We start from the raw sequence: 23,513 nt of genomic DNA, 5'->3' as shown, positions 1-23,513 counted from the left end.
ATGAAATCAATTTGTAAGTACTGCGGCATGATCGTAACACACCAAAGACACGAACAACATTGACCAACAAAAATGTCACTTGAGAATTGTATACTGCAAAGTGCAGTCAATGGGACTGCTGTATTTTAAAATATCTATGAACTATTATTTATGTATTCCTTTATGACTTATGGTTAAGGAAAAAAAAGACTTTATTCCTAAATTGTTAAATTCACATGAAACGGCAGCTTTGTTTGACTAACTCGCTGAATAATAGAGCACTGTTCTGTGTAACTACGTAAAAAATTGAATTTTGATTGAAAATAATTGCTAAATAATATGTTAATTATTATTAATTGTATTTTCAGCAGTCCGCAGCTCGTGGTCGTGCGGTAGCGTTCTCGCTTCCCACGCCTGGGTGCCCGGGTTCGATTCCCGGCGGGGTCAGGGATTTTCCCTGCCTCGTGATGACTGGGTGTTGTGTGATGTCCTTAGGTTAGTTAGGTTTAAGTAGTTCTAAGTTCTAGGGGACTGATGACCATAGATGTTTAGTCCCATAGTGCTCAGAGCCATTTGAGTCATTTTGTATTTTCAGTAATTTCTATATATATTTTTATGTCATGTGAAGAAAATGTTGTAACATTCCAAATAGCTATTTAAGGGGGCGATGTAAAAAATTAATTTTGTTGCGATTCGCTTATCAGAGAATCACTTATGTATTTTTTTCAATCGTCTTTTTCGTTGTAAGACAAAGAGCATACAGTCGAGCTCTTCGGGTTCGTCTTCCTCTCTTTTGCTTTCAACATGTAAGATAGCTATTGTAGTAATCTTAAATTGATTGAATAGTTATCATAATTTTCACATATTGTGAACTAATGTGATTTAGACTTATCTGACCCTTAATTAGGGAATTACTTATATGTATGGACTTTGTTTCAGCTAGTGATAATCACTGCGAAGCATAAGTTCGGTGATGCGATGGCTATGAGCCACCCGCGTGCTATTAGGTGAATCATTACTATGTTCAGTTTAGAACTAGCAGTCCGATTTGTTCTAAACCGAAGTCCGATTTTTCTTGCTATGCACTGCGTGCGATATATTTCGTCGCATTGTGCTGCATTTTCTCACGGTCGCCCATCAAACTACTTACTGCTATCCAACAGCCGAGGTCTCCGCTTGTATATAATTCTTCAAACACAGAAGGTGGCAGTAATATGCGCAGAATCGATTACGGAGGCAGTATTGTTTAAAGCCTATCTCAGATTAAAAAAGTTATCAGTCATTTTATCACTCCTGCCGCAGCTCTTGTAATGCGTCTCGTTAGTGAAGAGTTTAATAATGTATCTTGCCAAAATAATTTCAGCTCATTTACAGGATATATTACAGTAGTTCAGTCACCCTTCAGGCGGTCCAAACATAGTTTTGTAACGCTTTTAGTGCTTCAAAATGGAGTGGACTATTACCAAGGAGGATATTATTCAAAATGACATTCACTGTAGAGGCCTATGCAGTTATGTACTGAAACTTCCTGGCAGCTTAAAAATGCGTGCTGGACGAAGACTTGAACTCGGAATCTTTTTCTTTCGTTGATAAGTGCTCTACCAACTGAACGACTCAAGCGCGGCTCAGAGTCCCTCCTCGCAGCTATACTTCCCAGCAGTACCTCGTCTCCTACCTTTCCAACTTCACAGAAGCTCTTCTGGTAGAGAATTTGTCCGCCAGAGGCAAAAGTCCTGAGTTTCGGTACGGCACACAGTTTTCACATGCCAGGAAGTTTCGTATCAGTGCACACTCCTCCGCAGAGTGAAAATTTCTTTCCAGTTAAGCACTGCTTATGTCTTAGTATGATCAGAATACTAATCAAAAGAGACTTGCTACCTTGATGGAGGCGACGAGAAGGGCTATGCTCGTGGCGAGTACGATGGTTCCCAGACACAGCATCGCTATCGCCGTAGTCTGCTGGTCATCTGAAAACAAATGAAAGGCACCCACTGTATGTCCATTACTAGGGTTCCGTATTTATTGAGCAGCATGGCTCAATGTATCATTTGATACAGTGACTTATTCTAGACAACACTGGGGGATGTGCACGGTTCTTTCATAATTGGTGGTTAGCTACGACAATGTGCTTCCCACATTACAGTAGCAGCTCAGGCGTATCGAACTGTCACCTGAAAGCTAATGGAAATAGCAAGGCTTCGACTATCTCCGTACCTACAGGCTCCTTCAGGAATATTCCCTGAAAAACAACTTGTCGTTGCACCTATGAAATAGATTTTGGAGGTGGCGATCGACTACTAAGAAGAGAAACAAACTCTTTAGAGCACTCGATACATTCAAAAACAAATTCTCCAAAAACATATAACCCGATCGCGCCTTGCAGCAATTGTTTACGCGATAAAGTAATAGAGTTCTTCACTCACTACTGACTTTCAGAGCCCGCATCCGCCCAGCTTTATAGGCTGATACACAAGTTGCAAGTTACGTCGCTAAAATTCATATATTATGTCGTCCTAAAGTAGAATCTTGAAAACATAAAGCTTAATTAAAGTTGCTTAATATGAAAAGAAACGACTCACCAGGCGGTAGGGGTACGACATCTCTCGCTTCCCACGCCCGGGTTCCCGGGTTCGATTCCCGGCGGGGTTAGGGATTTTCCCTGCCTCGTGATGGCTGGATGTTGTGTGATGTCCTTAGGTTAGTTAGGTTTAAGTAGTTCTAAGTTCTTGGGGACTGATGACCATAGATGTTAAGTCCCATAGTGCTCAGAGCCATTTCAACCATTTGGTACGACAGCAACGATCATTTGAAGCAAAAAAGACTAGTAAACATGGGATCTAAAAGGCATCCTTAAGGGCTATTAGCACTACTTCAACTTCGATATTGTTAAACATATCACTTATAGTGCAAGCTCTTTGCTATTTTGAGATGTGGTGGTATGCACCAAAACAAGAAAAAATGTCCAGTAAACAGGGGCTCTAAAGTGCATACCTTACGGGCTATGAGCACTTATTCATCTTCGCTACTGTGAAACACATTTCTTCTACTGTACAAGTTTTCTTAGCTCTCGAGGTATTCGCGTACATTTTAGAGTCCATGTTTATTAGAGAATTTCAGTTGTTTTGGCGCACACCATCTCCTCCCAAAATAGGAGAAGGCGGTATTCTCGACAAACTACCAGTCGAATTACACATTCCTGGATATAACTACTGCTTACCTGGAGAAAAACTTCACAAACGCTTTTGTTAAGGAAATATATCTACTCGACGAAGCGTGTATGGAATACGACATCGCTTACGCAGCAAATGAAGATCGTCACACCACCGCACAAATTTTAGCTGATAAGCTAAGGCAATACGTCGGAGAAAGGATATTGGTATAGGCTAACACATTGCCGCATTTGCAGTTGAAAAAACTATGCGTTGTAAACTTAAGTTGGGCTTGGGTGTGAAGAAGTTCAGCCAAGTTATGAGCACTGCACCTAGGGCGCTAAGGAAGAAGATGAAAACCAAAGGGTGCATGAAAACCTGAATCCTGACAGCGTTGTATGCAGCTAAAAGAGCCCTAAAGCAGGAAGGAGCGAGAAAAAAGATCTATTAAACCCTCCTGGGTTCTACCAATAACCAAGACGTCGGGTGGAATTATTCCCTTCCTCATTCCTGGCTTAGCCGGTGGTTCAGCGGTGAGTTCACTGGCTGGGGGTGCTGCGGCTATTGCCAGGACAGCCAAGAACGCGCAAAGCTCTCAGGAACAACTGCAGGAGGCACGAAGATATAAACCGCATGACGGAGGTAGCAGCCATAGGAAAAATGGATATATGAAGAAATTGTAGAAATTGAACCTGGCGCATACGGTATCAGCGTTTTAAACGAAGTTTTTAAACAGTCAGGACAATGGATTGAGCTCCGTGCAAACAGTACACTTAAATCTTAAATAAGGACGGTGAATGCTTCGATTGACTACGCAGAAAGGTTCAATAGGCCCATTACTGGGTTTCACAAAGGGACAGTTTTTGAAGACGGATCCCAGTGAATTTTACAAATCTGATCAGACAGTGGATATTCTCCCTGTCAGAACAATTCGTTTTGAGTGTAATATTGCAGATCTCAACGATAGATTGGTTTATTGAATTTACAGATTGTCCCCATCAGTTGGAACAGGGTATAAGATTGAGACTCCTACCACTGCTATATACTTTCCAGTGACAGTTCGGACATTGGAATATTTGGAGCTGCGTGTTGTGGATCAGAATAACCAACTTGTCGACTTTCGTGATGAGGAAATCTTTGTACGACTACATCTACGTCAAGATGGGCGTAAGGTACAAAACCAGCCCACACAGCGCACAGCATAGCACTTCGCAGCCGAACCGCAAGGTGCTAACACGTGCGAACTAAGAGTTTCTTAAATCAGTAGGCTTGAAACCCCACAATGACGTCGTCGCTCAATATATCTCACCCAGTGGAATATGATGAGCGAATCATACGCCAGGAATACTTCTCGCATAATCCTTGTGCTTCAACGACATTTAACAAGAATGATGCAATTAGGACTGTCATCCAGCATCAAGACGCTTTAACTCTTCCATGCAAGAGTTTCATATACTTGAACGGATTCTTTAAGAAAAAGGATGATAGTCATACAGTGGGATCAAAGCTTACACGTAATGCTTTGGCATTCCTGTTCCAGGAAATACGTTATGAACTTAATGAGGTTGAGATTGATCATACACATAATGTTGGCATAGCATCAACCCTTAAAACATATATCTCATCACCACCCTCCTATGTGAATGGCTTAGAAAATGCTGAATGGTTCGTAGGCAAGCCTGTGGGCAGAGCAGCAGAAGAGTACCGCCAATTTACTGCATGAATACCTCTAAAAATGCTTGTGGGGTACTTTGAGGATATGCAGCGATTTATTGTGAATGCTAAACAGGAGCTTATTCTGGTACGGAGTGCAACAGATAGCAACTCATACATTCAAGGCGCTCAAGAGAATCAGGTCATCTAAAACTGAACTCCGTCCGAATAGGCCTTGGAAGGCCCAACGGTACCGACCAGCCGCCGTGTCATCTTCAGCCCACAGGCGTCACTAGATGCGGGTATGGAGGGGCATGTGCTCAGCACACCGCTCTCCCGGCCGTATGTCAGTTTCCGAGACCGGAGCCGCTACTTCTCAATCTAGTAGCTCCTCAGTTTGCCTCATAAGGGCTGAGTGCATCCCGCGTGCGAACAGCGTTCAGCAGACCGGATGGTCACCCATCCAAGTGCTAGTCCAGGCCGACAGCGCTTAACTTCGGTGATATGGCGGGAACCGGTGTTACTTCAGCGGCTAGGCCTTTGGCACATCAGATCATCACAATAAAATTATATGGAAAATGTCGCACATCACTGTGGCAGACGAGGAGCATTTGAAGCTTATAAAAGTTCTGTATACCGGCACATATCTGCCATTAACTCTCCGCTTATGGGAGGTTTTTGAGCATCCTGGCCTACCGACAGTGAGCAGACAAACATGGGCTATTTAAACCTCAGTGCAGCTGAAAACACTAATACTCCTCATACTTGCATTCCAGACCAATAGAAAGGGAATTTAGCAAATAATTGCACCGTATTTGACAACTGTAATTTAACTAATGCCAGAGTCTACATGAATTTCGAATTTTATCCGTATGACAATTTACTGCTACAGTGGGATCGGAATGTATACGGTCTAGCGTTTGACATGTATGCTTCTTACTACGAAGTTGTTGATGAGGAAGGATGCCTAACCAGTCCACGGAAATTCAAGGAGCTGGCACCAATAAACGTGAGAGACTGTTCTAAGCAGAACACACTGCAGTGTACGCTCTAGTTCTACACGACTGTGTGATTAACTATTGCCCACTTACTGGTACTGTGCAGCATGCTGTATAAATGACAAAGCGCTGTGGCATGCCCAGAGCATTTCACAATGACAACTTCCAGTGTGAACGTCGTTGCCGACATTCAAGGTATCTGTGATGGTGAGCATAGACAATTCGTATTTAAAGATGTTGCAATCATAGCATACACAAAAGATTCTGGTATAATAGAGAGATTCTCAGCAATAATTGCATCACGAAGGCCTTTCGAGGATGTCAACTGTGCTAAAACACGGAGGAGTGCAAAGTGGCTAACACGTTTCTTTCATGGACTCCACTGGGATTGTCCTAGTATACCTTATAAAGAAATAATGTCATTTCGAACATTCGATCATCCTGACAGCATCATCTACGTCAAAGGCGATGAGAAGATCATATGAGCGCAGAGAATCTTCTGTTTGCATCTATTCACGACCTGTAATTCTATCCATAAGCTCAAGAAGAAGTAGTGTGAAAATAGTGTTGTGTCTGCTTATGAAAATGTAAAATTACTTTTAAGTTGGATTAATGATAATAAATGAATTTTTTATCTCAAATTCTGTGTTTTTTTTCTACCTAGCTGCTACTTAGTACGTAACTTTGAGCATATTCGTTGTCTGTGGCTTTGTTCAAGCACAGGAGATATAATTTCAGCCTCGTTTGCTATATGTCTTTGGAAGCGGACACGATCACATGTCGCTTGTTCCCAAAAACCTATACGTGTAACACGACAGGCGAAATCTAATGCAATCATTACATATATTTTGTTTTCCTCCATCTTAAATGTCACCTCCCTCATGCTTGAAACTGATATATTGTGCGTTTTGGACAACCTTTATATTCATTGGTAAGGGTAGGGATTGGTGAAATAATAACAAAGACGTATGGTAATAAATAACAATTTTTTATTCAGACATAAATACTCTTACATTACACGAAGTAATACTGCTTTCAAATTCACAATGATTGTTACTGTTTGAAATTTCTTTATTTACAGTTCTTGGTTTTTGAAAATAATAGTACTAATTCAAAAAAAAAATTTCTTGTACTTTACGTTGCAGAACTGTCGACAGCTGTTGCAGAGGTATAAATTCTCTTACATTAATACTATTACTAGTGAAATTCCACCAAAACAGAAGACTTAATATATACTTTGAGCTGGGTGACTACACATTTTCCACCTCAAGCAATTCAAATAATTTAATAATACAATGAAGCGAATGGCCTTAAAATGTTCATCCCAAACAGCTGCACTAAAATGAACTGGGAGGGTATGACTTGGAAAGCTAGCAACAGCTGAAATTAAAAACTAATTTATTTACACATGCACTCATACTTTCACACGCGTACATGAGGTGGAAAAGCGAGAAATACAGTAAACTATTTTTTCCTTCATTTACATTTTTTAAGTGTTTTGAAGAGTTTGGTTCAATGTTTTTAATCTTTTATATATGTATTTACATAGCACATTTTTAACTTTTTAAATAATTTTTATAATTTTTTACCCAGCACATACTGCTTATATAGTCGTGCCTAGACATTATGGCACTTATTTAGAAAAAAAGCAGAATATATTTACACACAGCGTACATATTTACACAGACATCCACCCTCAAAGGCACTCACAAGCATACACGCATAAGCACTCACACATGCAGGAAGCCATACATCAGACATGTAATATTTAAACTATGATAAAAGAACCATACCATTAGGTACAGGCTGTCACTCAGACAGTCACTCACTCATTCTCTCTCTCTCCCTATCTCTCTCTCTCTCTCTCTCTCTCTCTCATTCACACCATCGGAGTCCCCCACCCCATCTCATGCTTCAATAAATAGTGTGGGTATGGGAGGGTTAGTTACCCGGTTAGCCGTTCAGTGTAACACACTGCTTTCCAGTCGGGAAGGTGTGCCGGTCCCCGGAACGAATCTGCCCGGTGGAGTCGTGTCATGGTTCAGTGTGTTGGCCAGCCAGTGCATGGTTTTTAAGCCGGTTTTACATCTGCCTCGGCATCTGCTGGCTGGTTCTCCTTATACCGCCTCAGTTACACTGTGTTGGCCATTGCTGTGCAAACACTTTCTCTACATGTGGGTTACACTCGTCTGGTGTGAGATATTCCAGGGGAGGTCCACTGGGGGCCGAACTGCACAATAACTCTGGGTTCAATGTGGGGCAGCAATGGGGTCAGTGTACTGCTGTAGTCTATTGTGGGGTTGTGAACCACTGATGGCTACAGCGGGGACGAAGCCTTTCTGTCGTTTCTAGGTCCCCTGTTCCATACAATACAATACAATACAATACAATACAGGGGGGTTTCGATCCCATCACCACAAATGGATCTTTTATCATCATGAGGTGACAATCCGACTTTAGATTGCATCACAGTGCACACCTCGTGACCACACGATCGAGTACTAATTTCCTGTAGCAAGTGCAGAGGTTGTGGTGACCCCCGAAAATGCCGCCATTCATTTCTTACGTTTTACATCGTTTTACCGAAAATGGAAAGGTCTTTTTCGAAATTACTAGTCCTGACCTTCCTCTTTTCGGTATTTAATTCAGTATACTCCTTCAACCAGGAGGACTGATTGAAGGAGATAGCCTGGGTGGTTCTACCTAGCTCCATCCCTAAGCTGAGACACTGCTGGAGATTGTGATAAGGAATTTATACCTCTGCTTGTGTCCACAGTGGTCATCAGTTTAGGGATAGTGCTCCCTCGAGGAACTTGTTGCTCTGGACATAATGGCAAGTCGTTTGTTATTTCATGCAAACTGACATGGTGTATAAGGTCTGCCTCCACCACATATCCTACATCAGAATCAGCTGTCAGACTCAATATTTTTCCACCTAATCCCTCTAATTCGTTTTCCGGTATTCACTGAAACCCACCAACTAGCAGTGGCTGCATCATGGCATGCCCGTATAAGTTATTCACATCCAAATAGAGAATATAACTTGAATCGAGGGATGCGTTGAACCCCACACCCATATGTGGATTATTTGCCTAGTCATGTATATGGACACACTGGCAAAGTCCTCCACGGATCCTGCACTCAAAGAAAAGAAGCATATCAGCATCAGTCAAAAGTTCGATTCTGCGCCTCATTTTCTTGAGCATTGCGTCACAGGACAATCCAGGTGCTGTGTAATAAAAGAAAGGGTCCACAGAGTACTTGGCCATACATACACTCTGGAACTTTTCAAAAATATCCACAAGGAAGCATACGTCAGTGTCCATGTATAGTCTTGCGTATTCACCCAAATTCGGAATGTTGAATTCCCACCAGACATTCACGGCATGCTCATAATCTGCACTAGTTATGGCATCACATGTCAGAGTACCAGTAAATGCAGGTATGTCGGGTAGGTAAGGAATATGCATATCCTTCCAATTGGAGCTTCAACGAGTTTCTGGGGTGGCGCCTGCACAAAACATGTCGAGGAAATGGGACGTAATTTTTGGCGTCATTTGTCTGGAGAATGAAATATACTTCTCAAAACAGTCTCAGGCAGGACGATGCTCTGATTTTACTCCCAACCCAAATTAATCAATTGCTCAACTAGGGAGTGAGCGTCATACCCACTTAAATTATGGAAGAAAATGGGTATGTGTAATGGTAACCGATATTTCAAATTGCATCCATTGTGAGCTGTGCCGCGGAATTTTCTCGTAAGATGACAATGTTATCTATGCAGAGTTTCAGCTTTTCTATCTAATGGTAGCCCATCAATATGTCTGTTAACTGCAACATTGTATAATTTTTTTATCCTCCTCCGATTCGGTGACAGGGATGTTGGTGCTGTAAGGCCTATCAACATCCCATGAGAGCTTTTCAAGCTCAGTGAGCAACAAAACCGCACGATTATCCCCGAGATATGATTCATAGTTGTTAAGACTTCTATTACATGAACATGCTCCACCGGATACAGTACGTGGTATGTGAAGATAAGTGGTTTCCTTCACAGCAGGTGATAGGGGCAAGGAGACATCCGAAGTTTGCATATACAACAAATGGAAATCGTTCCTGGTGGTGAGCATTCTTGAATTTAATGAACTTGTTTTCTTCTGTAGGCATAACAACATGTACTGGTTCCTTGGATTCACAATCTGTCAGATGTCTTTTTCAATACTTATCTTCTGAAAAGGTATTTAGATACCTAAAGCAAATGTGCTTTTTATGTTCATGTTTCGACAACTGGCTGTAAAGGAGGCAGGACATGTCTTTGATCCATATGTAATGCTGATTATCACCTTCAGAGAAGAGCAGCATGTTTATGTGAAGATCACACTCACCTGCATGTTTCAAAAAATGGAGTGGTCCAACTATAGAATGCTTTTCCTGCTCGTCTGGCTCCTTTTCTGCTTCTTTTTCAGGCCACAAACATGAACTAATATTCTGGGATTTTGTGCCTCAAATTTTGGTATGTCCTGAATCTTTACAGGGAACTTGATTACGTCAAAGTTACAAAATTTACGAATGTTAAGAGCTATTCTGTATTGAGACGTGCGCTCTGGATGCTGTTTAATTTTTCTTTTGCAAGCCAGGACTGATCATGAAAAACAAGCTTTATCTTTTTCATTCTCAACGTTAATGCAAGCCCATTTCTTCTTAATATTATCAGGGAGTTTGATATATCTGGACCCTCCATTTAACAGATCATACTTCCACTTCGGAAAATCGGGACAGTATAGCACCCAAGGTGGATTCACGATACAACACAGCGATTGATGTACTCCGAGATATAACGCCATTATCACCCCAGACATAGTGTAGGGTTTTCTTCTCTGCTGCACCCTGTTTTTGGGCGGGTGGATCAATTTGCAGCAGAGCAATGCTTTACATTTTATGGCAATATATCTCGGATCACCCCCTCCCCCCCCCCCCCCCCCCCCCCCATGAACCATGGACCTTGCCGTTGGTGGGGAGGCTTGCGTGCCCCAGCGATACAGATAGCCGTACCGTAGGTACAACCGCAACGGAGGGGTATCTGTTGAGAGGCCAGACAAACGTGTGGTTCCTGAAGAGGGGCAGCAGCCTTTTCAGTAGTTGCAAGGGCAACAGTCTGGATGATTGACTGATCTGGCCCTGTAGCAATAACCAAAACGGCCTTGCTGTGCTGGTACTGCGAACGGCTGAAAGCAAGGGGAAACTATGGCCGTAATTTTTCCCGAGGGCATGCATCTTTACTGTATGATTAAACGATGATGGCATCCTCTTGGGTAAAATATTCCGGAGGTAAAATAGTCCCCCATTCGGATCTCCGGGCGGGGACTACTCAAGAGGATGTCGTTATCAGGAGAAAGAAAACTGGCGTTCTACGGATAGGAGTGTGGAATGTCAGATCCCTTAATCGGGCAGGTAGGTTAGAAAATTTAAAAAGGGAAATGGATAGGTTAAAGTTAGATATAGTGGGAATTAGTGAAGTTCGATGGCAGGAGGAACAAGACTTCTGGTCAGGTGACTACAGGGTTATAAACACAAAATCAAATAGGGGTAATGCCGGAGTAGGTTTAATAATGAATAGAAAAATAGGAATGCGGGTAAGCTACTACAAACAACATAGTGAACGCATTATTATGGCCAAGATAGATACCAAGCCCACACCTACTACAGTAGTACAAGTTTATATGTCAACTGGCTCTGCAGATGACTAAGAAATTGAAGAAATGTATGATGAAATAAAAGAAATTATTCAGATAGTGAAGGGAGACGAAAATTTAATAGTCATGGGTGACTGGAATTCGAGTGTAGGAAAAGGGAGAGAAGGAAACATAGTAGGTGAATATGGATTGGGGCTAAGAAATGAAAGAGGAAGCCGCCTGGTAGAATTTTGCACACAGCACAACTTAATCATAGCTAACACTTGGTTTAAGAATCATGAAAGAACGTTGTATACATGGGAGAACCCTGGAGATACTAAAAGGTATCTGATAGATTATATAATGGTAAAACAGAGATTTAGGAACCAGGTTTTAAATTGTAAGACATTTCCAGGGGCAGATGTGGACTCTGAACACAATCTATTGGTTATGACCTGTAGATTAAAACTGAAGAAACTGCAAAAAGGTGGCAAATTAAGGAGATGGGACCTGAATAAACTGAAACAACCAGAGGTTGTACAGAGTTTCAGTGAGAGAATAAGGGAACAATTGACAGGAATGGGAGAAAGAAATACAGTAGAAGAAGAATGGGTAGCTTTGAGGGATGAAGTAGTGAAGGCAGAAGAGGATCAAGTAGGTAAAAAGACGAGGGCTAGTAGAAATCCTTGGGTAACACAAGAAATATTGTATTTAATTGATGAAAGGAGAAAATATAAAAATGCAGCAAATGAAGCAGGCAAAAAGGAATACAAACGTCTCAAAAATGAAATCGACAGGAAGTGCAAAATGGCTAAGCAGGGATGGCTAGAGGACAAATGTAAGGATATAGAGCCTTATCTCACTAGGGGTAAGATAGATACTGCCTACAGGAAAATTAAAGAGACCTTTGGAGATAAGAGAACCACTTGTATGAACATCAAGAGCTCAGATGGAAACCCAGTTCTAAGCAAAGAAGGAAAAGCAGAAAGGTGGAAGGAGTACATAGAGGGTCTATACAAGGGCGATGTACTTGAGGACAATATTATGCAAATGGAAGAGGATGTAGATGAAGATGAAATGGGAGATATGATACTGCGTGAAGAATTTGACAGAGCACTGAACGACCTGAGTCGAAGCAAGGCCCTGGGAGTAGACAACATTCCATTGGAACTACTGACGGCCTTGGGAGAGCCAGTCCTGCCAAACTCTACCACCTGGTGAGCAAGATGTATGAAACAGGTGAAATACCCTCAAACTTCAAGAAGAATATAATAATTCCAATCCCAATGAAAGCAGGTGTTGACAAATGTGAAAATTACCGAACAATCAGTTTAATAAGCCACAGCTGCAAAATACTAACACGAATTCTTTACAGACGAATGGAAAAACTAGTAGAAGCCGACCTCGGGGAAGATCAGTTTGGATTCCGTATAAATGTAGGAACACGTGAGGCAATACTGACCTTACGACTTATCTTAGAAGAAAGATTAAGAAAAGGCAAACCTACGTTTCTAGCATTTGTAGACTTAGAGAAAGCTTTTGACAATGTTGACTGGAATACTCTTTTTCAAATTCTAAAGGTGCCAGGGGTAAAATACAGGGAGCGAAAGGCTATTTATAATTTGTACAGAAACCAGATGGCAGTAATAAGAGTCGAGGGACATGAAAGAGAAGCAGTGGTTTGGAAGGGAGTGAGACAGGGTTGTAACCTCTCCCCGATGTTATTCAATCTGTATATTGAGCAAGCAGTAAAGGAAACAAAAGAAAAATTCGGAGTAGGTATTAAAATCCATGGAGAAGAAATAAAAACTTTGAGGTTCGCCGATGACATTGTAATTCTGTCAGAGACAGCAAAGGACTTGGAAGAGCAGTTGAATGGAATGGACAGTGTCTTGAGAGGAGTATATAAGATGAACATCAACAAAAGCAAAACGAGGATAATGGAATGTAGTCGAATTAAGTCGGGCGATGCTGAGGGAATTAGATTAGGAAATGAGACACTTAAAGTAGTAAAGGAGTTTTGCTATTTGGAGAGCAAAATAACTGATGATGGTCGAAGTAGAGAGGATATAAAATGTAGACTGGCAATGGCACGGGAAGCGTTTCTGAAGAAGAGAAATTTGTTAACATCGAGTATAGATTTAAGTGTCAGGAAGTTATTTCTGAAAGTATTTGTATGGAGTGTAGCCATGTATGGAAGTGAAACATGGACGATAAATAGTTTGGACAAGAAGAGAATAGAAGCTTTTGAAATGTGGTGCTACAGAAGAAATGCTGAAGATTTGATGAGTAGGTCACATAACTAATGAGGAGGTATTGAATAGGATTGGGGAAAAGAGGTGCTTGTGGCACAACTTGACCAGAAGAAGGGATCGGTTGGTAGGACATGTTCTGAGGCATCAAGGGATCACCAGTTTAGCATTGGAGGGCAGTGTGGAGGGTAAAAATCGTAGAGGAAGACCAAGAGATGAATACACTAAGCAGATTCAGAAGGATGTAGGTTGCATTAAGTACTGGGAGATGAAGCAGCTTGCACAGGATAGAGTAGCATGGAGAGCTGCATCAAACCAGTCTCAGGACTGAAGACCACAACAACAACAACATCTCGGATCATCTTCGGCTTTCAGGAGCTCTGCCTCTAGTACGAGGGGGCACACTTCTAAAAACCTGCGTGGGTCGCGATACGCTGCAGCCGGATTCTCAATTATAGTAAAAGAGATACACCCCTCTAAGGCCCTAGCAACTACCGAGTACTCTAGAGGGGTCATGACGCAGCTAATTTGATGTCCTTTACCATTAGGACAGGACAGAGCTCTACCACTAGCCACAAGTTCATTATCATTAATACTGCAGGTAAGTAACGACTGCGTCCAGCTTGTGAATGAGGGCACTGGGGATGATGTGCCTTCTGGAGGGGTATTCGTCGAGGCACACATACCTTTCATTAATGGCGGGGGCGAGCAGCCGGAGCGTGAGTAGTAGGAGGAGGTGACTTTAACCTCCCGTGGGAGCACCCTGGCTGCAGCGAGGGCATTCCTTGATGCTGCTGCGTATCTGAGCCTACACCATCGTCAGCCTGCGAGATCGTTCCTCTGACTGAACCACCCACGGACGCCAGATGGTATTCGTTGGTTTGGGGGCGGGCACTGCAGCCACCTCTCGCGTGGCAATGAGCAGCACTTTGCATGGCGGTCCATGCTACTCGGGTGTGTGTTTGACACCCGCCCCCTCAGCCACCACCCTAGGTGCATGTGCCACAGCAAGCTCGCAAGTAGGCTGTTTAGGTTTTTATGTTGGTAACGCCACGTAGCGCTCTGTATGAAAATCATTGACAGTGCTGTGTGCAGTCTGTGGCTGGTTGGACTCATTGTTGGAATATTATTCGCTTGTGTAGTGTTGGGTTGTTGGATGGGAACAGCGCGTAGCGTTGTTCACTTGGAGGTGAGCCGCCCGCAGTGGTGGATGTGGAGAGAGAGATGCAAGAGTTTTGATAGGTAACTATAAGCAGACGATCTGGACATGCGTATGCCAGAAAAATGGAAATTTGTGAAGATGGATGTCATGAACTGATAGATACATATATGATGAATTCTGAACACTATTAAGGTAAATACATTGTTTGTTCTCCATCAAAATCTTTCATTTGCTAACTATGCCTATCAGTAGTTAGTGCCTTCAGTAGTTAGAATCTTATTTAGCTGGCAGTATTGGCGCTCGCTGTATTGCAGTAGTTCGAGTAACGAAGGTTTTTGTGAGGTAAGTGATTCATGAAAGGTATAGGTTAATGTTAGTCAGGGCCATTCGTTTGTGGGGATTATTGAAAGTCAGATTGCGTTGCGCTAAAAATATTGTGTGTCAGTTTAGTGATGATCAGAATAAATAAAGAGAGAAATGTCTGAGTACGTTCAGTTTTGCTCATCTGTTTGAAAATCAAATAACGTGAGAGTTTTTCTAGCACTGCCATTCATAAATTTTTCTAAAGGGATGTTTCAAGCTCTTGTAATGGTGGTGTTGGTGTCAGCTCTGCACATACGAATAATAGGAAAATATTAAGTACAATACTCAAGATTTTATTAATGTATATGCTGTAAGCAAACAATGACAATGAAGTAAATCACCATTCCTGAATAATAATTTCGTGCTTTAACGATGATGGTCACATTAGAATCATCTTTTACATCCTGGGTCCCAGGATTGACCAGTTCAGTAGATCTTTCTGGTGGTTCTTCCACCGAGTCAAATATCTCCATCTCCTGCTCCAGAAGGGAAAGATTGCATTTTCTTTCAGCAGCCACCATCTCCCACTCCCACCAAGAATTTCACCCTCACCAGAATTGTTGTTGTTGTTGTTGCAGTGGAGCCATCGAGCTGTCTCGCGGATGTCGCCTACAACCAGATATTGATTATTAGAAACGACAACAAAAAATGTGTACTGAGTTTGACTACGAGATATTGATTATAACTACCAAAAAATTAAATAAATAAGTAAAAAGTTCATACCAGATTGAAATGATCTGGTCATCATTTATGACACATGCCCTTACAAGAATCTTATTTTCTTCTTGAGCAGTAGCATCATCTACAACAATGAGTAATATATACCTCAAACAACTGTGTATAATGAAAAAAGTATAATGGCAATATATCACACCTGTACTTACTTTCTTGCTGCATTTCAGACTCCAGTACCAGCAGCTCATTGTCCATCAGCTGCTGCTCTAAAGCTGTAACAGTGAGATCAAAAGTTTTACAAACACTTGCTACGATATGAATACCTCAAAAGCTGTTTTCTGAACATTAAACTACGACACAGAATTTGGAGATGTACTTACTTGATGGCAGCACAAGCTCTTCCACTTGATGGGGATTTTGAGCTTCCAGCTGCTGCTGCTGCTCTAATGCTAGAAAAACAGTAGAAATGTTATTAGCACTTGCCACCATTTTAACACTTTAAGAAATGCTTTCTGAACATATAACTACCACAGACAGAATTTTTAGAAGTATTTACATGATGGTAGCATAACCTCTTCCACTTGCTGGAGACTTTCAGCTTCCACCTGGCGTCCTAATTCCATCAACATTTTGGGAATGAATGCTGTATAAGTAAGAAAAAATAACTTTTATAGCCACTTGTTACGAAAATGTAACACAATCTCCAAAAATTTTGAATAGTTTGCTACAAAAATTTTATAACTGTCCCAATTTGAATTCATAATTTTTTTATAAGCACTTACATGACAATTGACCCAAGTTTAGCCGTTTCCCAACAGCACTGCTGCTGGCGTCACTTCTGGCTGAGCGTTTCATGGTGCAGGAATCACACTGCCACAACCAGGCGCTGTCAAAGACTGATGATGATTGTGGTGGGGGATGGGCCTCATATAGCTTGAGACTCCACCCTGTATTTTGTAGAGGACCAATAGGAACTCAGAGTTCCATACCAGCAAGTTATAACTTGCCTTCTTTCTTTTTTCAAGCAGGCTTGGCGCAGTTGTTTGAGGAAAGTATCACATCTGTGGGGGCAGAATAGAAAGATTCCAGACAAACATCCTGTGTTTGCTGGCAAGTGGATGGAAAATTGGATCCAGCTGCTAGCTTCAGAAAAACAGTTCTTGTTCAGTCTGAGATAGATGGATAGTCTGACACGCCCAGTGCCAGCTGCATCCATCGAAATATATGTTCTGTTTTCCTTAGGACAGGGCTGTTGGTGATGACTAACAAAGCACGCCTTGAAAGCAACATTGTACACCCATTCCAGCTGCTGGCTGTGCCCCCCTCACTTGATGGAAGCACACGTGGCCGAGCAGTGCCTGTGTCGCAGTTGTGTCATTAGGCCACCTGAGAGTTAAGGGCTCGTGTGGCGTTGCAATGAAGTGATCGGAAGTCAAACAAGAGTACCTGTGTCCTACAAAATGCAAATTATGTCCTTCTACTCAGAGCATAATTTTGCGATTTTCCGTCCTCTGAATTGTTTTTTTGTTTTCGATTTCTACCACCTATTCCCGTTTTATAAAAAATTTCCATCATCAGTTTCCGTTAATGTTATGTCATCTGAACTAACAACTGATTTGTACAGCGAAAATTCGGAACGGCTGCCAAAATTAAAAATTCTCGACAAAATTCGAAATTCCTGTCAATAGGGTAGGTTGGCAGAAGGGGGGTTGAGGGGGCTGTGGCCCACAAGCAGCCTGAGAAAAGCATGTGACATCATCCAGGGGTGGGGATGGGCGTGGCCAGTGGCGGGGGCAGGGGCTGATTAATTGATCAATTAATTTGTGTTGTGTAGATAGTTCCATGTAGTCAGAGCGTACACAATTTCCCCACTAGAGCGCCCCCCGCTAAGAACTACAGTGCAGGTCCAGGCTCTCGACCGTCTCCGCACTACGAGACGGCGTTGCCTTAGAGACGGACCAAATTCTGCTTCCGCCGATCCTCGTATTAATATGTAACGCAGCCAATGAGATTGCTGCTAACGTAGAACCTTTTCTCCTCATAGATCACACTTGCGCAGTGATACCTGAATGCTCAAGTTATTATAACGAGTGTACAGACCTCCGATTGTCAGTCTGCCTTAGTCTGCATTAGTCTGCACCAGTCTATAGTCAAGTTTCAGTCTGTACCTACGAAGATCATCATATTCCTGTACATAGCCATGAAGATAAATGTATAGGCACTTTGTCAAGTATCAGAGATATGTGAGAATAAGATTAACATACCAAGACCAAAGGAACTTCAGATTGTTTATTGTAAATAGCATCCAAAATCAAGTTAAGTAAGATATATGATTTTTATTATTTTAATAAATGTGTGTGAAAATTAATGAAGTTCTGTTTAAAGTTGGTCACCGTCAATCTGCTACTCTAAGTGTGCAAGTGGCATTCCTATTGTCTGACCTAACGGCAGAAGATAAAGACGCCACGATAAGACCACAAGACATATTGCTGAACCCTCGCCTACTTCGTTAGAGCGACCAGTCAAATAATCTGATGGTGAGTGTACCGAAGGTCTTACAGTACGCACACTACAATTTGGATATCAATTTGATATCAAAAGTGGAGTGATGCCGCCTTCTCCCTTCTACTAACGCAGGCAAACGCGGTGACGGTAGCACCACGACTCCCCGCTAGCAGTGTTTTGTTAAGTTTTTTCCGACGATGCCTTAGTTTTCATCTGGCACAGAGGACGGCATTCTAGTGTACAAAACAAAGGCACAGGAATACGTTAAGGAACGGCATGGTCGGCTGCAGTGTCTGAAAGAACTAAAAATGGCTTCATTTTGGATAGAGTAATGACTTCTCAATGCTCCAAAAGCACACTTCTACTTACTTCTACACTGACAGTAACGTTAATGTGACTGCCTTTCGAAAGCTTGAACAACCAACTTTTTCACTGTGGACCGCTGTAAGACGTTCATAAACAAGGTCCATACCAATCAGTAAGGTACCGACATGGATGTGGAGCCATTTTGACCCCAGTGTCATGGCCAGCTCTAGGTTTCTCGGTTGAGTATCGATGGCGCGAACAGCCCGATAGAGGTAGTCCCACAAATTCTAGACTGGATTTGAATCAGGTAAGTTTGATGGTCGAGTACTCTAAACTCATCCATGTGTTCTTTGAATCACCCACATATGCTGTGAGCTGTGTGAGACATACGTAATTCTGGTTATCAGAAATACTAATGGGTTGGATGTAAAAGCACAGATTAAATTTTTGCGAGTAAACAATGATATTTATGTTCTTGGTTGTGAAAATACTTGTCTCTTTTTTCCGAAAATGTCGCAGTTTCCATACAGTTTCCGAAAGTATGGCTGGATTTAGATTAGATTAGATTTACTTTCATTCCAAATGATCCGTAGTGAGGAGGTCCTCGAGGATGTGGAACATGTCAGAAAAAAACAATACATTACAAATATTTACAACTAAAACAAATAAGCTAATGTACCATCCCACAGGTCCCATGGGGAATGATTGTCATTTTTTAATGAACACTATATGAGAGAGTCATTTTACAAATACTAATGCTCTGAATTTAAAATAAAAAAGTTTTGTTATTTATTTATAAGGTAATTAACATGTAATACAACTGCTATAATACTTATTTACAATGAACACATTACTGCACTGAAATGGTGCAGAAGTTAGATTGTACTTACACACACACACATTTACAATGAACACATTACTGCATTGAAATTGTGCAGAAGTTATATTGTACACAAAACTCAGTTGGTTTTACTGAGAAATTCATCAATGGAGTAAAAGGAGTTGGCCACCAATAAATCCTTCAGGCTTCTCTTAAACTGAATTTCATTGGTTGTTAAGCTTTTTATGGCTGCTGGCAAGTTATTGAAAATGTGTGTTCCAGAATAATGCACACCTTTTCGTGCAAGACTAAGTGACTTTAAATCCTTGTGAATATTATTTTTATTTCTAGTATTGATTCCATGAACTGAGCTGTTGGTTTGAAAAAGTGATATATTTTTAATGACAAATTTCTTTAAGGAATAAATATATTGGGAAGCAGTAGTTAGTATCCCTAGTTCCCTAAACAGGCTTCTGCAGGATGTTCTTGAGTTCACACCAAATATAACTCTTACTGCACATTTTTGTGCCCAGAAAACTTTAGCTTGGCTTGATGAATTACCCCAAGAAATAATCCCATGTGACATTATGGAATGAAAGTAAGCATAGTATGCCAGCTTTTCCATTTTTATAGCCTCTATGTCTGACACAATTCGCATTGCAAATAGAGATCTGTTAAGATGCTTCAGCAGTTCTGTGGTGTGCTCCTCCCAGTTGAATTTATTATCAAGCTGTAATGGTTCAAATGGCTCTGAACACTATGGGACTTAACATCTGAGGTCATCAGTCTCCTAGAACTTAGAACTACTTAAACCTAAATAACCTAAGGACATCACACACATCCATGCCCGAGACAGGATTCGAACCTGCGACCGAAGCGGTCGCGTGGTTCGAGACTGAAGCGCCGAAACCACTTGACCACTCCGGCCGGCTATCAAGCTGTAATCCCAAGAATTTAACACTGTCCACTTCTATCTGCTTATCATTTTATGTTAGGCATATACTCGTGGAACACCCCTTACAAGTTCTGAACCGCATGTAGTGTGTTTTTTCAAAGTTTAGTGACAAAGAATTGGCTAGGAACCAATGATTAATGTCCACAAATATTTTATTAGCTGGTCTTTCTAACACTACACTTGGTTTGCTATTTATTGCAATGTTTGTATCATTGGCAAACAAAACGAACTTGGCATCTGGTAATGTTACTGATGAAAAGTCATCGACATACACAAGAAAAAGTAAGAGCCTCTAGGTCATTGATATACACAAGAAAAAGTAAGGATCCCAAAATGGAACCTTGTGGGACCCCACATGTAATACAGTCTGTCACAGCGTTTCTCAGTTGCCATGTCACGACACAGTGCTTTATCGCGAATCCACGTCAGATGTGTGGCGAGATTATTAATGTCTTCTAACCTTCCACAGTGCTTTATCGCGAATCCACGTTAGGTGTGTGGCGAAATTATTAATGTCTTCTCACCCTCCACAGTTAAAACTTTCTTATGTTCTTCCTTAAGAGTTGTACGCTTCTTCGATTGCTTCTGTTGATAGTGTTTATGTTTCCATGTTCCTAGCCAAGATCCCTACGTAATAAATTCGTGAAATTTGTATCGCAATAATTACTCCGCAATAAAAAAGTGAGTATTTTATGTGTTTGCTTTCTTGCTTTTAGGAAAAACTCAGATGTGGGGGTGTTACGTAAGTTTTAAGCGTATTTTGGTGTGCTCCAAAGGAAAAAAGGTTAGGAGATGCGGGTGTGGTAAGCCTGCCTTGTAGCGGGCGCACTGTATGTTATACCGTGTGTGACCTTCGGTATGCGAGATCGCCATCTCCACTCCCGCTTAGCCGACAGTCAAGCGCGCCACCTAACGAACTTACGGTGAATATTACTCCGCGTGAGACGGACTGTTGGGGCAAGTTATTTTGTGTGCACTGTACCCGAGGTGAAGAAGCACTGTTGCCTGCCCTGTTACTGTTGTCTGCCCTGTTACTGTAGGATAAAAAAAGTGTTCCTGTAAACACTGGTGCTCCCACAACGTCACGAAGCCGCGACGAAGCAAATTGGTTTGGCGGAGGAATTGGAGCAAATGACAGAGGGAGGCGGCGCGGAGCAGTTGAGCCGGCCTGGTATGATTTAATGGTCCGCCTACGGCATTTCAGACTCCGCGGGTATCCGCGACGTCTGGACGGCCTTTACTGGAGTGATTAATGCGCCGCGTGGCTGGCAAATCGCGCTGGCGCGCCGTCAACTTCAGCGTCCGTCTGCTCTACGTCTCTGTTTGGAGGGTGTGTCAAAAGCATGCAAAATACTCTGCAGGTCAGATACACTAAGTTGGGAGATGTCGTGAAATGCATCGAGTTTACTTGGAACAGCATTTTGTGTGGCGTTAGGAGAGTGCGTCATCCTGCCAGTTAAATTACTGTATCCTATATGACACTGTGATTTTAAGGATACTTACGAGGGTGAGTCAAATGAAAACCTTAAATATTTTTTAAATATTATTTATTGTGCAGAAGTGGTACAAAGCTGTATCACTTTTCAATATAATCTCCCCCACGCTCAATGCAAGTCCTCCAGCGCTTACAAAGTGCATAAATTCCTTTAGAAAAAAGTTCTTTTGGTAGTCCGCGCAAACGCTCAAGCACTGCGTGGTGTACTTCTTCATCAGAACGGAGCTTCTTTCCTTCCATTGCGTCTTTGAGTCGTTCAAACATATCGAAATCACTTGGGGGAAGGGACTGGTGAGTATGGTGGATGAGGAAGACACTCGAAATTCAGGTCTGTGATTGTTGCAACTGTTGTACGGGCAGTGTGAGGCCTTGCATTGTCTTGTTGCAAAAGGACACCTGCTGACAGCCATCCACGTCGCTTCGATTTGATTGTAGGCCGCAGACGATTTTTTAGGAGATCTGTGTATGATGCACTGGTGACAGTGGTCCCTCTAGGCAGTTAATGCTCCAAAATGACGCCTTTTTCGTCCAAAAAGAGTATAACCTTCCCTGCTGGTGGTTCTGTTCGAAACTACTTTGGTTTTGGTGATGAGGAATGGCGCCATTCCTTGTTCCCTCTCTTCGTTTCCGGTTGGTGGAAGTGAACCCAGGTTTCGTCCCCAGTAACGAATCTTGCAAGAAAAGCCGTCACCTTCTCGTTCAAAGCGCCGAAGAAGTTCTTCACAAGCATCAACACGTCGTTCTCTCATTTCAGGAGTCAGCTGCAGTGGCACCCACCTTGCAGACACTTTGTGAAACTGGAGCCCATCAAGCACAATGTGGTGTGCTGACCCATGACTAAACTGTAAACATGCTGCAATGTCATTCAGTGTCACTCGGCGGTTTTCCCTCACTAAGGCTTCAACTATTGCAATGTTCTGTGGAGTCACAACTCGTTGTGCCTAACCTGGACGAGGAGCATCTTCCACTGAAGTCACACCATTTGCGAACTTCCTACTCCATTCGTAGACTTACTGCTGTGACAAACGTGCATCACCCTACTGTACCTTCATTCGTCGATGAATTTCAACAGGTTTCACATCTTCACTACGCACAAACCGAATAACAGAACGCTGTTCTTCCCTGGTGCAAGTCGCAATTGAGGCAGCCCTCTTTATACTGATACTGCGCCGGTATGTGTGCATCTACACTATGCTGCCACCTACAGGCCATTTTGCAGACTGTTTGTATCATGCTTACCAACTTACAGGATAACGGCGCGAAATTTCGATTTGTTATTACAAAATTAAGGTTCTCATTTGACTCACTCTCGTAGATCCCAGTATGCTGTCCTCGATGGCTAGTGTTCATCAGAGACAAGGGTTTCGTCAGGAGCGCCCCAGGGAAGTGTGATAGGACCGCTGTTGTTCTCTGTATACCTAAATGATTTGGCTACAGCGTGGGCAGCAATCCACGGTTGTTTGCTGGTGATGCCATGGTGGACGGTAAGCTGTCTAAGTTGAATGACTGTAGGAAGATAGAGGACGACTTAG

At 42.2% G+C, this 23,513-nt stretch overlaps 1 protein-coding gene across 1 annotated transcript in view; it reads right to left on the bottom strand.

Annotated features, from left to right (window-relative positions):
- The window catches only part of LOC126282159 (uncharacterized), a 265,605-nt gene that overhangs the window by 111,968 nt on the left and 130,124 nt on the right, over positions 1–23,513 (bottom strand). The window contains exon 4 of the mRNA XM_049981675.1: positions 1,858–1,946. Within this exon, the coding sequence (XP_049837632.1) occupies positions 1,858–1,946 (89 nt within the window). The remainder of the gene's footprint in view (positions 1–1,857; positions 1,947–23,513) is intronic.

This window comes from Schistocerca gregaria, chromosome 7 (assembly GCF_023897955.1).
Source record: "Schistocerca gregaria isolate iqSchGreg1 chromosome 7, iqSchGreg1.2, whole genome shotgun sequence".
Lineage (NCBI taxonomy): Eukaryota > Metazoa > Arthropoda > Insecta > Orthoptera > Acrididae > Schistocerca > Schistocerca gregaria.
The sequence above is the reverse complement of the archived record's forward strand: the minus strand, read 5'-3'. Positions and strand labels throughout refer to the sequence as shown.